At 40.5% G+C, this 20000-nt stretch overlaps 1 protein-coding gene across 3 annotated transcripts in view; it reads left to right on the top strand.

Moving 5' to 3' along the window:
- Positions 1-20000, top strand: part of nbeab (neurobeachin b) — a 464498-nt gene that overhangs the window by 202854 nt on the left and 241644 nt on the right. For all 3 annotated transcript variants that reach the window (XM_072691521.1, XM_072691520.1, XM_072691522.1), the window contains exons 25-29: positions 1143-1323; positions 2724-2848; positions 4628-4735; positions 5063-5231; positions 8113-8554. In XM_072691521.1, the coding sequence (XP_072547622.1) occupies positions 1143-1323; positions 2724-2848; positions 4628-4735; positions 5063-5231; positions 8113-8554 (1025 nt within the window). The remainder of the gene's footprint in view (positions 1-1142; positions 1324-2723; positions 2849-4627; positions 4736-5062; positions 5232-8112; positions 8555-20000) is intronic.

The raw sequence follows: 20000 nt of genomic DNA, 5'->3' as shown, positions 1-20000 counted from the left end.
GCGAGATCTCTCGCCAGTCAGCTCTGTAAAGAGATGTTTTCAGGCCAGAGTCGTTTAATATTCTCAGAATTGGTGCAATTGATCAAAAGTTTAGTCTCTAGTCGATAGACAAGTGCAGCGGCTTGCAGCAGTCGATAGGCAGCTAGAGTGTGTCGACTCGTGGGGGAAAAAGTGATGGATTGGATTTACAAACGGGATCAACTGTGTACGCCTCAAACACATGAATAATATATATATAATGTCAATGTGATTCAGTCTCCGAATAATATCTAAAATCCTTTATCATGAGATGATTCAGCCTATTTGTAGACGTCGCTCTTCTTTTAGCTTGTGAAATATTTAGCTGGCGTTATTTCTTTAAACAAGCAAAAGGATGGGCAGAATATTTTCACTGAACAAAAGTATTTAGGGCAGAAATGTCAAAATAGGTTGTGTGGACAGATTAGTTTACTGTAAATATATGGACGAAAGTATTAGGACACACCTCCTAATCACTGAATTCAGGTGTTTCATTCAGCCCCATTGCCACAGAAGTATAAAAGCAAGCACCTCAGCCATGCAGTCTGCCTTTACCTTCCCTATCAGTGAAAGACTGGGAGGTTCTAAAGAGCTGACTGATCTCCAGCGTGGTTCTGTATGTAATAGGAGACACCTATTGGGGATGGGGGGGGCATGAGCCTTGCCATCAGCGGCCCAAGTCCAAATGAGCACAATTGGCTGTGCTCTCACCAGTCATGTAGATGGCGCTCTTTCCCCTGACTACTCTTAAATAAAGAGATGTCGCGTCTGTTAGCTGTTGTGGTGGAGCGGGGGACCCGGCCCTTCCCTCCGAGCGCGTTGACTGCCCGGAGATGCTGCAATGGTGGCAGCTGGAAAAGTGACATGTGTTAAATCCTTGCCCTCCTAGTGTCGGGAGCATTGCTAGTACTCGGGGGGGCTACGAACAGGGGGCTTAGTACCAAAAATCTGACAGCCGCCGCAGGACCATTGCAGATCAGGAGTTATTTGGGTGGGGGACCCAGATATTCTCAGCGCTGCTATGATAGTGGTGGAAGTATATGTGTGTCATGGACTGCAGTGCACTGTGTGACGTTGTGAAGATCTGAATTTGCCAGAACTGTGACGTTTTGTGTGTGTAACAGTCGGAGCTGGAAGGGATTGAGGTGACTCAAGGCATGTCCTCTGAGATGGCCATCACTTTCCTGACCCGACTCATGTCAATGGTGGACGTGCTGGTGTTCGCCAGCTCCCTCAACTTCAGCGAGATAGAGGCTGAGAAGAACATGTCGTCTGGAGGACTGATGCGCCAGTGCCTCAGACTCGGTAAGTGTGTGTGTGTGTGTGTGTGTGTGTGTGTGTGTGTTTTCATATGGTTTCAGGAATAAATGTATTTTTTTTTGAGGAAATTTGAGGAAAACCGGGTTATATATAATTCCATGAGCAACAGATTCAAGGCCCAATCCTTTAAAACTGAAAGGTCAGACCATTTATTTTGTGGAGCTGAGGTTCAGGTGTGTATGCATGAGTGTGTGAGTGTATGTGTGTGTGTATTTCTGTCGGATATACAGTGCTTTCATAAGCAGTGACAGGTTTTCCTGCCCATTCTTGACCAGGGTGGGCTTGTATTTGGACATTTCAGACAGCATAAGCAATGACCACAGCTAGTGACTACACACTGGACCTCAGGCTGGACTGACAGTGAACATATCCACAGTCAAAGCATGGGGGGGTTAAAGGCTAGGGGTGTAACTATTCACAACAGTCTGATTTTGAATCTGATTCATTAGTAAATGATGTACCATGAACTTTAATGTGATTCAGTCTGATTAAATTGGTTGGACTGGATTATTTTGACGTGATTCAGTAATGGAATATAGACAAGATCACTAATACAAGCATTACATAAGCAAGGGGCGGTGAATTTCCCAGTTCCCTCCCATTAAGACTCCCTCTAGTACATGGTTCTACCAGCTCTGGGAGTGTTAAGGTTAGTAGGTGCTCCCCTGAGTCACATAAAGCCGGCCAGCCTCTTCTTTTCTAATGCAACTTGATTGGAGAGCTGGGCACGCTTGGAAGAACACACTAACTGCAATCCTACACATCCTACATAAGGGTGCTACAGAGGGTTCTTTGAGGCATCGTTTTTAGGTTCTGTGAAGAACCGTGTTTTTCTAAAGGAGACCTTTACCTCCACTCATTTAAACCTTTACCAGACTGACCTCTAGCTTCATTATTCAATGCCAGAACTCATGCAAATTATTTGGCAGCCAATTGGAAGGTTAAGCACATCTTAAGGAGTCCCACAGGGTTCTGTTTTAGGGTTGGTGAAATTGATGCTAATTGTGGTAGAAGAGCTGAGGTGAAGTGAAGATTTATGGGCTTTATGGACTCAAAAGTGGTTCTTCGAGGCATGACTACTCCATAGATGGCTGTGGCATCACCAAGGATCAAACATGTGATCTCCTGGTGGTAGAGCCAGCTCTTAGAGAGCTGTGCCACTCTATAACCTAATACATAAGCCCAAAAATTGATGCTGTTACCGTTAGCACTTTCAGACTTCATGATACATCATGTGCAGTTTTACACTTCTGGTAATGGCCTCATGATTTTAGTGGCTTGGTCTATTCAACTTGCATTTATCAATTATGCTCTCTCTCTCTCTCTCTCTCTCTCTCTCTCTCTCTCTCTCTCTCTCTCTCTCTCTCTCCCTGTCTCTCTCACAGTGTGTTGCGTGGCTGTGCGGAGCTGTTTGGAGTGCAGACAGCGACAGAGGGACAGGGGCTTTAAATCCTCTCTGTCCAGCATGAAGCCTCAGGACAGCCTGCAGAGCACAGCAGTCACCAGCAAGGTGCCCACCCCTCTTTTTCAGCCTCCTAATGAGGCCACTCATTAGCCTGTTCTGTCTGTTTAACTGGATCTCTTGAAATGGCTCAGATTGAAATGCAGGAGTGGGTACGACCACTGCTTTTCTCATGGCACACTAGTGTCCTTTTCCCTGGCCAGGCAAACACACCACACTTTCCCAAATCACCACTCAACAAAACACTACAGCTGCCTTCTTATGTAACTACATTTTTAAGAATAAGCTTATAAGGTCTAAAGAACTGTCTATTGATGTAAAGGCTATGTCAGTTTAGAGTTTATACACATACACACCATACACACACTTAATGCATCTAAAAGGGTGTGTGTGAGCAAAGTATTTTTTAGCTTCCATCCAGCACCTAGTTTATCTAGCTTATCGGTGCTTTATTAAAGTTATAGTGCTTTATTAAGGGGCAAAAACTCAAAAACAGGGGTGGGGAATGGAGGGCTGGAGTCCAGCACAGTGTGCGGATTTCCCCGCTCAAGCACACCTGTTAAACCTGGCAGTTAATACATGGGTTAAAGCAGGTGGGCTTGAGCGGGAAAAGTACAGAACACAGGACTGGAGCCCCCCCCTGCCTGGGTTTAAAACACAAGATATCCATAATGCTGAATATCAACCGATATGATCTGATTGTTGTGTGTGTATAAATAATAATTCAGCCCCACAGTAAAATCCCTTTATTTTCAGTATCAGTTTCTATAATCAGACGTTCTGGACTGATTGATTTAGTTTAGTCGAGACTTTTCTTAAAATGACTGTTTTATAGTGTTTAATATCTTATAATCCAGTCTGACTCTCCTCCCTGACCAATCAGCTCCCAGCTCCTTCACAACACTGCAGTCTAATCACCTCCTGTGTGTGTGTGTGAGAGTGTGTGTATTGTTACACACTCTGGACTGATATCTGTGGTTGTTGGTCTATTGGTGTGTAATAACTGTGGGTCTATAGTGGGTGAATGTGCTGTGTGTGTGTGATTGGGGTTTCTATAGCGTGTGTGTGTGTGTGTGTATTACCATTAGCGTTCGTCTCCACTCAGTTCTAAAGGGGTTCTTCAGTGCTAAACAACAGAGAAAAGTGAGGGGTTCTCCAGTTCTCCCGCTGGTAAAACAGAGCGTTTCAGTGATGGTTTTATTTTAAAGGGTCAGATATTATGGTCTGTTTTCATGTTCCTCTGGAAAATAGCTCCACACTGCAGAACCTCAACTCCTTTATTTACCTTCTGTGGAGCTCTTCACTGCTGTGGGCTGAGAATAACATCCATTCATTGCACCTCGTGGACACCAGAGGGCGCTCTGAACAATATGTTAAAAGCAGATAATTGTCACAGGTTATGGATAAAAACAGCTAATACCCCATCCTTTAAAATATGCTGGATTTGACCCTGATCCCTTTTATTTATTTATTTATTTATTTATTTATTCATTCTGCCCTGATCTACTGGATTGCAACAGGACATTCCAATCAGCGATCAGTAAATATTATTTATTTATTTATTTATTTATTTATTTATTTATTTATTTATTCATGGGGGGCCTATACCTTTGTATAGTACTGTACCTCACCCTTTAGTGTTTAGTATTTAGTACTAAAATATGTCCTTTTTCTTAATTAGCTTTTATTCTATTCTCTAATATTAGCATTTATTTATGATGTTGAACTAATGATTTTAGAGGAAAGTCTCATTTTCTTCTCTTCCCACTTTTTTCACCTCATGAAAAGCAACACAAAGGATGACCATGTCCTGTTTTTCTGCTTCAGACTGCCATGGATAATTTCCCCAGTAACCTTTCTCCCATCATGGACCCAGACCGCCTCCTGCAGGACGTGGACATCAATCGTCTGCGAGCTGTCGTTTTCCGCGACGTCGTGAGTAAAAATAGAAATGAACAGACCCTCACTTTATGCTGCGCTGGCCGATAAAGTATGTGTTTACATTCGACTGGCTGTATCTGTTCTGCACTCGGGTTCTGTCTGCTCGTATTTAGAGCCGTCATTTGATTTAGGAAGAAACTAAGAATTCAAAGAATCCTTTAAGAGCAGCGCTTCCTCATTTAACCCCGTCCTAAACTGGGCTTTGTAATGCTGAGCAGCATCAGCCTCTCCTGACTTCAAGGTTCTAGTAGGGATTCTGATAAATAGTGCTGCTGCTGGTTTTCCTGATGTGTGTGTATGTGTGTGTATGTGTGTGTGTAGGATGATGGTAAGCAGGCTCAGTTCCTGGCCCTGGCCGTGGTGTACTTCATCTCTGTCTTGATGGTGTCCAAATACCGGGACATCCTGGAGCCGCAGAGGGAGACAGCCAGGGTCATCAGCCAATCAGGGAGGAGCATTCGGCAGGAAATTAACTCGCCCACCAGCACAGGTACTGCTGAATCACACACACTCCCTTTTCTTTAGCTGTTAAAGAAGCTCCTCGTACACACTCAGTAAAAAGACTTAGCATTTGTATAGTTTACTTTTGAAAGGGTCATACACAAGTTGTTCATCATGGAAATAATGTAACATATAATAATAATAATAACTATATATATATATATATATATATATATATATATATATATATATATAAACACTTTATTAAATAATGATATGAATACTATTACTACTACTACTAATATTATATACTATTTTTATTGTTTTATTATTATTATTATTATTATTAGTGATATTACTACTTACTATTATTTATTTGTATTATTTATAAGGTAAAGCGTAAGGCAAGATACATTTATTTGCATAGCACCTTTCATACACAGTGGCAGTTTATAATAACAATTCATTAATAAAAAATTAATAATAGCTATTATTACTTATTATTATTATTATTATTAGTAGTAGTAGTAGTAGTAGTAGTAGTATTGTTGTTGTTCTTTACATTTGTTTTTATTATAATAGTAATACTAATGATATTATTATTATTAGTATTATTATTATTATTATTATTATTATTATTAGTAGTAGTAGTAGTAGTAGTAGTAGTAGTGATATTATTTATTTATTTATTTATTTGTATTATTTATAAGGTAAAGCATAAGGCAATATTCATGTATTTGTATAGCACCTTTCATACACAGTGGCAGTTTATAATTCATTAATTATTAAATGAATAATAGCTAACATTATTATTATTATTATTATTATTATTATTATTATTATTATTATTATCTACACATTATTTAAAAATATTTAGATATGTCTATAGAATAATAAGCAGGATAAAAATATCTTAAGAATTATGTTTACATAAACATTTATTTTATTTATTATAGTTGGCAGTAGTTTTGGTGTCTCTGAGCACAGCACAGTGTAGAATTCACACATTATGCTGGATGAAGTTTAATCTGAAAGTGAAGAAGAGCTCGGCCGACTGCATCAGTCACGCTTCCCCTAAAAATGGAGGAGCTGTGATGGACTCTGACAGGTTTATAAGGATTCGTTCCCTCTGTTTGAAAACATTAGGGTAGATGTTTGTGTATGAGAAAATGTAAAAATGAGAAGATTTTGAGGAAGAGACTGGAGTAAGGGTAAGAAAGCATGGAGGGGAAGAGAGAAAAATGGACAACGCTGGAGTATGGGGACAGGGGCGGATGTTGCTATTTTGAGCTCCGACTGTCAGTGGCCATTAGGCAGGCAATCCAACAGAGGGGAATGGGATCATAGAAGAGACAGAGAGAGACAGAGGGAGAGAGGACGCTGATAGCGTCCTCATAAATTTCAGAAATGCAGGAGGGGACCAGGGAAAAAAGAAACGCAGCATGTGGCAGGCGAGTGTGCCCAAGCCGGCATCCAGACGCTTTCTTTATCTGCATCAGGCCTTGCTGACCTTGTTAGCGGCAGCCCATGAATATTCATCATGTCTGTACGGCATCTGGGAAACAACTGGCCATGGAGTCACATCTGCACGGGCTTTGGTTAGCTGCACGGCTTTGGGGAGACTGAAAATGGCTAATCAGGAGAGCGGCTTGTCAACATCACACATTAGCATAGCTGAAGTTACAAAGAGCTAACAGCTTAATAAGTCCCCCAAAGCAGGGCTGGGAATTGAAAAAATGATGTACTTATACAGGTAGGCTCAATTTCCCCACTTACCTTCAGGGATGGGTTACTGACCAGGCCATTGGGGCCAGTTGACAGGGACCTCTGAATGTCAGTTGACTCGGGAGGCCTTAGACCATAAGGCCTGAGATAATGTACTTTAATGCTTTGGGCTGTGCACTGCAGATGAACCAGCACTGTATGAAGGAATAACCCCTGAATATATTAATTTACAGTGAATATGAATATATTTATTTACTTATTTAATAAGTAAATTAAATAAGTAAATAAGTAAATAATAAAAAAAAAATCCAGGTAGTTGCTATGCTTTTGTTACATGGTTCCAGGTCATTTCCATAGTGTTGCTTGCTGTTTGTCATGCTGTTGCTAGGTAGTTGCTAGGTGGTTGCTATGGTGTTGCTAGGTGGTTACTGTTGTATCCTGGGTGTTTGCTTTGCTGATGTTATGCTGTTTCAAGGTGGTTGCTAGGTGGTTGCTATGGGACCCTTTGTGGTGGCTGTTCTGTTTCTAGGTGATTAAGTTGTTGCTTTTGCATTTGGTAAGTGGCTGCTATTGTGTAGCTAAGTGGTCGCTATGGTGTTGCTAGGTGGTTGCAGTGGTATCCCAGGTGCTTGCTATGCTGTTTCTATGCTGTTTTAAAGTGGTTGCTAGCTGGTTAGTATGGTATCCTAGGTGGTTGCTATGCTGTTGCTATGCTGTTTTAAGGCAACTGCTAGCTGGTTGCAATGGTATCCTATATGGTTGCTATGCTGTTTCTAGGTTGCCATTGTGTTGGTAAGCGGTTGCTATGGTGTAGCTAAGTGGTCGCTATGGTGTTGCAAGGTGGTTGCAGTGCTAGCTCAAATAATTGCTGACATGTTGTATTCTGGTTGCTTTGGTGTTGCTAGGTTTTTGCTATGGTATTCCAGGTAGTTGCTGTACTGTGGCTATGCTGTCTCTAGGGGATTGCTAAGTGGTTGCTGTGGTGTTACTAATTGGTTGCAGTGGTAACCCAGGTGGTTGCTATGGTGTGTGTGTGTGTGTATCTGGGCAGTAAGTGTTAATTTGCTCTGTTTTAACAGGTTTATGCCTGGCAGCTACAGCGCTCATACTCTGAGACGTTTACCAGCCGTTTCCCAAACGTTCTTTAGTACTGATGTTTATTTGTTTGTTTGTTTGTTTGTTTGTTTGTTTGTTTCCCTCATCAGAAAACCCGCTGGTGTTCGCAGACGGCGGTAGGGATCCATCCTCTCTAATGGGGGACACTCACCTGGAGGCATCCCTGCCCCACTCAGACTCTGGACTGGGAGATGAACAGGTGTCTAGTGTGCTGAACGGAGCCAGCCTCGAGCCCACCCCTGGTGGTCCGGATGGTATACGTGGGCTTCTCTGCACTCTTTCCTCTGAGGTGAAGTCTCAGGAGAGCTTGGCTGAAGCATCCTCCATGGAGCTGCTGAAGCCTGCTTCCTCCATCTCCAGCATCAGCCAGTCCAACAAAGGCATCAATGTGAAGGAGATCCTGAAGAGCCTGGTGGCGGCTCCTCTGGAGGCCACGGAGAGCGGCCCTGAACCCCTGCCGTACCCGGATCACCAGGCCATCAAGAGGGAAGCCCAGGCCATGCTGCCCATGCAGTTCCACTCATTTGACAGGTACAGCAGTGTGCTTAGGTGATGTCCCGGTGCTGTTTTTTCTCACTTTACTGCATTTAAGCCATCAACTCATTCAAATCTGCCTCCAGAGTTGTCGGCCATGTGCATGCTGTTCATAGTGAAAGGGATCAGCGTGTGGAATTGGAGCTTTCTGTGAGCTACCGTGATTTCCATTGCTGTATGTAGAGGATTCTCCATGCTTCCTTTGTTGTTGGATGCGCTCTAGTAGTTTTGAGTTCTGGATCACTGTATTCAGAATAAAATTAAGATCATTAAATTATCAGGTGTTATTATTAATTTGTGTCATTGCACTGCCAAGAAAAGACTACTGACATAATTGAACTACATCTCAAAATTAGTCAAAATAATAGTTTGTCACACAAACAAATAAAGTCTTTATTTTCTGTTTAGTAATATGGTATGAAAGGTAATACAAAATAAAATAATGTCATAAAAATACTGAACACAAGTATATAAAAATATATAAATAAAAAATATGATACTATACTATACTACTATAGTATAAATGCAGTATATATATATATATATATATATATATATTATATATATATATATATATATTAACAAAATAATAAGATATAAAAGAAGAAATTAAGAAAGATAATGTAATAAAAGAATAAAAGTCTCAGTATTTTCACTTTTTAATTAAGATAAGGTTAGATTATGTGATATTTTGTGCAATTTCAGCATCAGTTCTCAGTTTGGATGTTGTGAGGGGCATGAACTGACTGAAATCTAGTAGTAAATACAACACAGTCCAGAAGAATAAAATAATGTAATAAAAATACAGAAAAGTATATATCATATAAAATATATTATATATAAAAATATGATATACAAATAAATATTTTAAAAGAAAGAGAGTAAAAGAAAAAAAGAAAAAAAGAAAATCATAATAAAAATGAAAGAAAGTTTAATATACAAATATATTATAAATAAAGAAATTTAAAGTAAAGTCAGTTAAAGAACAGTGATTTGTGCTTTATTGCCCTCTAGAGTCCTGAGGTTTCTCTCTGCCACAGTTTATTTAGGAAAACACATGGTTAATGGGGCATCATCACAAACCCTTCTGCAGTTGCTGTGGCCATAGATTAACTCTCTATTTTAAGTAACACAAATTAGGGGTTTATTGTGGTCTTGATCTTTGGTCAGTAAAGACTTAATTAGACTTTTTGACATAGTTTATTTACATAATTGTGGGTTGGTTATGTGAAAATTGCTAATAATTGCATTATTAGTTATAAATAATAATAAACACATTGTTAAGACCCAGTTGTACAGAATACATACTGGCATAAAAAAAAAAAAAAAAAAAAAAAAAAATATATATATATATATATATATATATATATATATATATATATATATATATATATATATATATATAGTGTTTTTTGTTTATTATTATTTATTAGTTATCATAAAAACTCTTATTAACTCATCATTTTACATAAGACGACTGGGGCTACATATAGGGCCCTGCCCTCTACATCACAAGCTCCATCAGTAGGCACCTCCCTTTCTATGTTGCTGTGGCCGTGTATGATCCAATCAGCAACATTTTCAGCTATTGTCGCACATTTAAATACAAAACTATAAACAGAAAGCTAAACCTAATAATTCATTACAACAAATCCGCCTCACTTTCACTGGGACAAGAACAATTACAAGACCCTACAGCTAACCATCCCTTCACCCAGATTCTCATCAGCCACTACATCACAAGCTCGTCTTAAGAGTAGTCAGGTTGGCACACAAATTAATCAGAGGTTCAGAGGTGGTTTGTTCCTTATCACAGCATTAACACTTTTAATGCAGGTATTCATGTTTTTTTATGCATAAAACACCTCCAACTATGTACTAATATATACTAGCAAAGATCCTACTGGATCAATCCTAATAAATAATGATTGAGAATTGTCAAATTTAGACTTTATTTAACAAAGAACAAATAAACCTCTAATTTGTGTTCCTTAAAATAGTGTTACCACATCAGTAATAGTCCACCAGATGGCAGACAACATTTAAACATCTACTATAGTCTTTAAAAAGGGCTGTTAAAGGGTTCTTTAGTAAATCCAGTGGTTTTATGTATACAGAACCATGACGACTCCAATGACCAATTGAATGTAGCAGTAGTTGGTTCTTTATAGCACCAAAAAGGCTTCAACAATTATTACAAGAATCCCTTTTCAGTACTATATACACTCTTAAAACTTAAAGGTTAGATGTTTCCAGAACGATGAATGGAGCTGAAGATGTTAATGAAGCTGCTGTGTCTGCTGAATTGCAAAGGTGTTGGATGGATGTGTTTTCCAGGTGCTTCCAGGTTGATGAATAGAGCTGTAGATGATTCTGAAGCTCTGTAACATTGAGAGTGAAGTTTACAATACAATAAATATCCTTCCTTCCATCCATCCATCTTCTTACCTTCTTCTTCCTGGTCAAGTACGCACTGGGTCCAGAACCTACCTGGAATCTTTCTACAAAGGGTTATTTGAGTGGTGCCATAGAAAGAACCAGTTTTTTGGATCTGTAAAGAACCACATTTGTCGTAGAGAGCATCATCTCTGTAATGAAAAAGGTTCTTTATGGGACCAAAAGTGGTTCTTCTATGGCATCACATAAATAACCTTTTGTAGCATCTTTATTTTTTGGAGTGCAGAACCCTCTTATACAGTTAATATGAATTTCTGTCAAGTTAAAGTTTATCTCTACGGCAGACCATATTACAGAGCAGCTTTACCGAGATCCAGGTCCAGGTGAAAGCCCCCTTAGAATGAGGGAAAGAAACCTTCAGGGGAATCAAGACTCCAAAAGGGCAACCTCCTCCTCTAACATCAAATAAAAGCATGCAATGGTGAATAGCTAATAGATACATTATACTGAAAAACATAATATTAATAATAATAATAATAATAATAATTCCACACAGAAGAGGTTAGATTTTACCACGGGATCCAGAGATCAGTGCTAGAAGTCTTATCAGGGGTGGAGGTCGGATCTCTGATTGTCATGTTAATGTGAACGTGTAAAGAACTCAGTATAGTTAGCTATGTTAACTGTATTCTGTAATCTGGTCATCTGTAAAGACAAGACCCCTTGGTGTCTTGTCGAGGCTGACAGTGCTGTGCGCTGCATCTGAGCCGGTCCATGATGAATACCTGGATTATTCCTTTCCACCAGAGAAAACCATAATGCTTTTTCATTTGTAAGCAAGTCATAAGTCATTCCAATCCCCTGCACTGCCTATCACTAAGAATTCCTGTGTTTGAAAAGCCCTGTGAATCGTAGTGGAACATTTGGGATGTGTTTACATTCCAGGCCCCGATAAGATCTCGCAGTGGTCCGTCTCCGTTTCAGGCAGGGAAACATTTATCCTCTGCTAATCCCAGTTTAGTCTTTAGGGCCGGCTGCTGAGCGCACGCAGAGACCCAGTGCTTGCCCCCTGCTATAAACATGGCCGATAGCCCTTTGATAATGGTCTAATGCATTAAGTAATATCAGAATGGAATAAATCACAACACTTGATAACAAATAGGACTGATAACAGGGATGTTTTTATATTTTTATGGTTTTAATGTTTTCGGAATGCATGTTCTTGTATTTCACTGACGTCCTAAATGGATTAAACGGTAAATGGGTCCTCTGATATGGTCTCGTTAAAATGATGACCCACCTGTAAGTGTGCTTTTAAGCATAGCCTGCTGGTCAGAAGTTTGGACTGGAGTAATGAATGAGCAGTTTTGTTGTAGATATGAAATGAAATACGTGCTGTATGCAATGCTACTGCCTAATATGTTTCAAGTAATTTGTAGAAAACTGTGAAGATTGAGACCTTTTACATGTTTCCAGATTAATGTACAGCTATAGATCATTCAAATGCTGTAGAATATTGAGACTGAGGGTATAAGACATAGTTAATACAGTGGATATCCAAATTGCATCATTTTTGAAAAGTGAAATGGGTCTGAAGAAAAGCAAAGGTGTGGATGGTTAATTTTAGATGTTTCCAGAACGATGAATGGAGCTGAAGATGTTAATGAAGCTGGTGTTTCTGCTGAATTGCAAAGGTGTTGGATGGATGTGTTTTCCAGGTGCTTCCAGGTTGATGAATAGAGCTGTAGATTATTCTGAAGCTCTGCAACATTGAGAGTGAAGTTTACAATACAATAAATATCCATCCTTCCTTCCATCCATCCATCTATCTATCCATCTTCTTACCTTCTTCTTCCTAGTCAAGTACGCACTGGGTCCAGAACCTACCTGAAATCTCTGGCCGCAAGTCAGGACTAAATAAGAATCTAAAATTCATAGTTTTTGAAAAGTGGTGATCATAAATTTATAAGAAATTACTAAAAATAGAAAACTATAGGAGGCTACTTGTTGTTTCAGTGATGTCACAAAATGTACATATTCATCAAATGGCTCCACCCATTCAATCCCAGCCAATCAGAACCAAGTTCATTTACATGCACCCATCAGCCAAGACATTAAAACCACCTGCCAAATATTGTATAGGTCCCTCTTATTGCCACCGAACAGCTCTGACCCTTCAAGGCATGGCTTTCACAAGACCTCTAAAGATGGTCTTGTGGTATCTGGCACCAAGACGTTAGCAGCAGACATAAGTAGTGAGGTGGGGCCTCCATGGATCTCATCAACGAACCTTGGCCGCCCATGACCCTGTGGCTGGTTTACTGGTTATCCTTCCTTGGAGCACTTTTGGTAGGTACTGACTGATCACTGCATACCAGGAACAGCCCACAAAACCCTACTTGATGTTTTGGAGAAGTCCTGACCCAGTCGGACTCGTCTAGCCATCACAGTTCGGTTCTTGTCAAAGTGGCTCAGATACTTATGCTTGCCCACTTCCCCTGCTTTTAACACCTTCATCACCTTCAAGAACGGACCGTTCTCTTGCTGCCTACTATGTGCATGCCACCCCTTGACAGATGCCATTGTAACCAGATATTCAGTGTTATTCACTTCACCTGGTTGTAATGTTATGGCTGATTGGTGTATCTCAGTCTAAAAGGCTCAGTAACACAAGCAGCCTGTTTAATTATAAGGGAAATTCCAATATATATATATATATATATATATATATATATATATATATATATATATATATATATAAATACAAATGTAAAAATGAGTGAGATGCTCGCCAAAGCAATCATCCATCCAAGCAGGTGGACAGGTGGTTGTGCAGAGCCACCTCTTTTGTATGGATCTCAGATGTGGTGGAAATGGCAAACCTGTGTAACAATAGCTGTCGCTGGCTGGTTATAATACAAGCAACTGCCCCAGGGTCGCGGATGAGGTGTGTCTGCTGAATAGCAAAGGTGCCGGATGGATGTTTATGTGTGTGTGTGTGTGCATGAAGGGGGGTTAGGGAGGGTCTCCAGGGCGTTGATGGCAGATTAAACGGAGGGGGTCCGCTCTCCCCTCGCCGTCTCCCTCAGCCCTCAGCTCCTTAATAGAGGCTGACAGGCTGAAATGAGTCGCCCCGGCAAAGTGTATTATTTTTGAAATGCTTTCACACAGGCTGTCCGCCAGAGACGCGATGTACTACTCAGGCCGGCACGCTTTAATGTCATCCGCCGCACCCCAAATTGCTGTGTCTAATTGTTTGCCACCTGCCACCGAAATGAGCTGCCAGCCTCAGACGGCCCGCTTCGATTGTCTGTCAGAAACACAATAGATTGGGAGTGACAACATCAAAAAAAAGGCCTCAAACACGAAAGACCCCAGTGAAAGGGGGCAGCCTTGTCTTTCTGGAACTTTCCTAAAGGTGAATTTTTCAATTAGTCACCAATACCCTGGAAGCGGCGGTTGCAGATGGGGCTGTTACCATGACTAATTCGAATCACGGGCTCCACGTCCAGTCCCAGCACTTTGAAGCCCTCCTGTTATTGTAGCGTGAATCTGTGCACAGGGTATTGGGTATTGGTGCATTATTCTAATAGGCTGCAATTACACTTTGTCACTAATTGATACCAGTCTACCAAAAGAACCCCTATAAATTGATTTTGCTCTGAAAGACTGTAGCTCTTACCAGCCAGGCATTCCAATGAAAACACATCGGCTCCGGCCTTATTAATATTCATCCAGAGATTAATCCTTGCTTTATTCAAACCAACTCAATTAAGAAAATCCTATTAATAAAATATGTGTTGGGTAATACGCATCATTCATGAGCCCTTGGCCTATGCATAATTCATGGGGAGTGTACATATTTTATTAGGACCTGCTATATCACTCGCGTATTATCAGCTCCACCTGTCAAGTACCTGCTGGAAGCCGCAGTAGAGTAAACATAAAGTGCATTTGGGAAATAAATCTAATCACCTTTTTTTATGCGTAAAATACAAATAGAAGAAGGTAAACACAATGAGAGGAATATTCCAGAGACTGCAGAATGTTAAGTTGCGGTGAGTGTTTGTGCGTGGAGGTTTCTGTTTGAGATAGACGGAGCGATAAAGGGAAAATGTTTAGGATTTGGATCGCTGCTCTACGATAAATATTCCATTTGGTAAATGTTTTGACTTGCCTTGACACCCCCCAACCCCCCCCCCCCAAACTTTGGTGAGTGAAAGCATTTTATATACACTCAAAATGCCTTAACATTTCTCATTACGTAGTTATGAAACTATCTTATTCCATTGGCAAATAATCTTGCATGTTTTAAATATTATTTCCCTGAAATAAACAAACATATCTGCCAGTGGAATAAGATTACTGAACATTACTGGATAGTAATAATCATTTAAACTAGTCAAAACTTTTAGAAATGGGTTGAATAGTCTTTTAACCTTTTTGCAGTGTCATTATAATGAGAAACCCTAGATATATTGACTGTAATAGGATGTAGGACAGTGTTTAAAACAGGAAGTATAATTTGTAGAAGTTTGTAAAAGTTCTAAACATTACATTTAAATTTGATGTAGTTGGACTTGCTAAGCTCTAAAATCAGCCCTTTATGAACTGTGTGTTTTAGCCTGGACTGGCTTTTAAAGCAGCATGATAAGAGGCAGTTTACATAGATTAGTATGAAAGATGCAGAAACCAAAGCAATAAAGGAATTATGGCAGTTTTAGTGCCTATAAATGCCATACATACACCTGATATTAAACACCAGGACACACTAGAATGAACACTTTACAATCTATGGTCGGTAAACTTACTACATTCACTGCATTAGGATGGTATATTGTCAATTGTACTTAGTTCATTACAGTTAACAGCAGAAATAATGAAAAATATGTGATCATGAATGATCAACAAGGGTTTTCAAAGACAGTCATTTTCCCATGACTTTCCCAGGTCTGGAAAACATAATCTCACAATCAACACAAAAACAATGTTTCCAGGCTTTTTATGACTGTAGGAACCCTAACCACTGCACCACTGCTGCGAACTGAACTAATATAATAAAACTGGCCACAAAATACTACCAGCAAACCTTCCTGCTTTGCCAAATGAGATTAGTTAAGTGCTTTAGCCTCTTTAAACACCTCTATTACCAGAGAATAGCCCCTCCAGTTTGTACAGAAGTCACTGTAGTTACTGAGTAATACACCTTAGTGTTAAATAAGCCTTATACATTGATACTGTGTATATTTACACACACACATACACACACACACACATATATATATATATATATATATATATATATATATATACACTCATACTCTATCTGTATGCTCGCCTGCCTTCACACGCAACCCATGGGGTTTAATATGATGTCAGGCCATCCCTTGCAGCCATAACAGCTTCAACTCCTCTGGGATGGCTTTTCCACAAGGTTTAGGAGTGTGAGGTCAGACACTGATATTGGACGAGAAGGCCTGGCTCACAATCTCCCCTCTAATTCATCCCAAAGGTGTTCTATCGAGTTGAGGTCAGGACTCTGTGCAGGCCAGTCAAGTTCATCCTCTCCAAACTCACTCATCCATGTCTTTATGGACCTTGCTTTGTGCACTGGTGCGCAGTCATGTTGGAACAGGAAGGGGTCATCCTCATACTGTTCTTGCAAAGTTGGGAGCATGAAATTGACCAAAATCTCTCGGTATACTGAAGCATTAAGAGTTCCTTTCACTGGAACTAAGGGGCCGAACCCAGCTACTGAAAAACAACCCCACACCATAATCCCCCCTCCACCAAACTTTACACTTGGCACAATGCAGTCAGAAAAGTACCGTTGTCCTGGCAACCGCCAATCCCCTGTCACTACAGAGAACACGTCTCCACTGTTTATTCCTATCTGCAAGTTAAAATACCTCCTATCACATCACGTCCCCACTGACAAGCTTTTGACAGTGGAGCACTGGGGCCTTGCCTCACTTGATGGGCAGCAGTTAGACTGTTGTGCCACCCAGAGCTATGCATTTTTTCTATACATTCTTTCTTGGCCACAGAAATGAACAGGGTTTCAGAGCTCGGGTGACTCAACTGTGTAACTGCCTGCTTGTCGGGATGGGAGTAAATAATACATCATGTAACTTTATCATTGTGTATTTTAACAGTATAGCAAGTCTGCAGACACTCTCCTCTCAACTAAGGGTTAAAAGGAGACACTAGAGGACATGTAGTGGGAAAGCAGAGCAGATGCAGGGTGTGTGTCTCCCTGCTCTCTGTACACTGTCTGCTCTGTTAACACGCACAGCCTGAGGGTTTGACTTGTACACACACACACACACACACACAGGCTTAACGGGTGACAGCTCAGGCAGACCTGTACTGCATCACGCAGATACACAGCTCTATCTGTCCAGCTGCAGAGGAGATAAGGACTGCTACAAACACACACACACACACAGACAGAATCACAAACACACTTACACACTAATACGCCCAATACAGTACATATGCAAATGCACACTAATGCACACTAATGTACACACTACATACATGCATATGATCAGTATTAACCCAACAGATCATACTTGCTCCTACAAGCTCAACAACCTCCAACTTTACCTGCACAGGAAATGACCTGAGCATAATCTGATTGTCATTAATTATCAAATTACAGCTTCGTTTTAATATCACCCTTCAGTCCCCTGCAATTATTCAGGCTTAGAGAGCAATCATAGCTTGGGTCAAGAGTTTAGCGCTAACTCGTGACCCTCTCCAGCTCTATATTCATCCCTGCACCCGTGAAAACCATGTGATTGTCTGTTAAATATGAGCATAAATAGACGACGGGGAATTATGGACATAGTTTGGGCTCCTTTTAGGAAGTTAATTGGGATAATTTTGTCCTTTTTAATAAGTTAACATGCTTAGCGTCTATATTTAGAGGCCTGCATTTTAATCAGCCTTGCAGATGGCACAGGCAGGCTGCTTTTTTAGTTTATAGATGAAAGCTTAGATGTGAGGAGCTTTTGAGCTGAGGACGAGCTGAAGACGATAATTGCTCAGTATCGTTTCTGTTTAATCAGAGCAGACTGCTTTAATGCTCTCTTTTAAACGGCGGTATGAAATGTCCTCCAGTAATGGATGTGTGATCTAAGATAGTTGTATTTCATTGGGTTCAGTTTCAGCTCATTTGTTTTGTGTTGCTCTGTTTACTTCGTCACAAAGCTGTCCAGGAATACGAATCCAGACCCCTAATGAGTGTCACTGAGGGCAACAGCAACATGACAAAGCTCTCTAAGAGCCTGAAGAAGAAAAACAGTACACTCAGTACACTCCTAAACATTAAGGCCCGTAATGAACCACAACCTGGATTTTCCTTCTTCACTCATAGCGGACTGTTCAGAGGTTTTAACCCCCCCCCCCCCCCCCCCCCCCCCCGACCACACAAAAAATAAATGTCTCTCAGTGGCTAGTCTGAAGAACAGAGCTCGGTTCCTCCAGGTTTCTCCTGGACGCCCCCCAGTCCAGCCAGCACAGCGTGGAGGATGTGTTCAACTCCATCAGCAGCAGCAGCAGCAGCAGCAGTTCACCTGATTTACCATCATTAAGCCCTGATTTACCACCAAACCAGGTGTTGATCTGAGGAGAACTCTAAATAATACTAGACTCCATGAGAGAGGAGAACTTTGGAGATGTTCTAATGATGAACACAGTGATGAAGAACCACCACCACTTTTTGTAGGAGTGTTATTATTAGTGTTTATTCTAATATTACTAAGGAAATACACACTCAGTATTCTGTGTGAAACATACTACCTTAAAATTAGCCAAGCTTAAAGCTTCAGCCTGACTAAGGAAAAATTGCCATATTGATGTCAATCTTTTTTCTAAAGCATTCTGCTAAAAATGAGAAAAGAACATTTATTATATTAATTTATTATTTATATTTTGTCCAGTTCAGTGTGAAAACGAGCAGTAAGTATTGATGAAATTTACTGAATTGTAATTGTATTATGAGTGTTCAGTGGTTGACTACATTAAATGATGATTTAACAACTAGGCCACTTCTATATACAGGATATGGCACCTAGTAATAATGCAAGTTAGAAAGTAAGGTGTTCTAACTGGACCTTATTGAATTTTAATTAAATATCCCTGTTTTATTACCTTCATCTTTCAGTATTATTGAAATGAAGGCCCCCTCATTTAATGGAAATTAATGGCTGTGCACATTACATTTATAGTAGTTACTGTTTGTGCAGTGGAAAACAACACTGCCTTTCCTATGGCAGACTGGGGTTCAGTTCCCCTGGGTAAGCACATTGTACTACACCAATAAGAGTCTCGGGCTAGACTCCTAACTCTGCACTCTGCATGAGAATAAGAGCACCAGCCGAATGCCATGTTCATGTAAATGTACAGTGGCAGTATGGATGCTAGTATGAGATTCAGCAAATGCCCGAATGTTTGCCTGAGCTCTGTGTGGTCCGCTCTTCGTCCTTGCTGAAATGAGAGCAGGGTGTTTTGTCCAGGATTACACAGAGCCTTGGTAGCGTCAGGGTAAGTGCCCCCGTGAAGTGTCGGCCTTTGATGGCAGGATTTCTGAATTTGACGTTTTGTTTGAGCTGACTGCCCACAGTGGCCACTTAGCGCAGTTTAGCGGGAAACAGCACCGCATCTACACACACACACACACATATACACACTCTCTTTCACAAACTTGCATGAAGCCAGGATGTTTACTCTTCTTTAAGGCCTGCTCCTGCTCCTGCAGGCCTGGGCACCATCATGTAAAGATCACCTGATCTGCTTCTCCCCAGCTCAGTCTGCTGAGCTTGGAAACCTTAATAGTGCATGTAAATATTCATGTAATTTAGACTGATTAAGTGTTTCCACACAGAGGTCAGTATTTAGACTAAGAGGAATGTGACTCTGAATGTGAATCTCGACTACTGAGTACTTCACTATCTCGACTACTGAGTACTTCACTATCTCGACTACTGAGTACTTCACTATCTGAACTACTGAGTATTACACTATCTCGACTACTGAGTAC

This window comes from Salminus brasiliensis, chromosome 11, assembly GCF_030463535.1.
Source record: "Salminus brasiliensis chromosome 11, fSalBra1.hap2, whole genome shotgun sequence".
Taxonomy (NCBI): Eukaryota; Metazoa; Chordata; class Actinopteri; order Characiformes; family Bryconidae; genus Salminus; species Salminus brasiliensis.
Note: the sequence above shows the minus strand (reverse complement) of the source record. Positions and strands in the feature narration are given on the sequence as shown.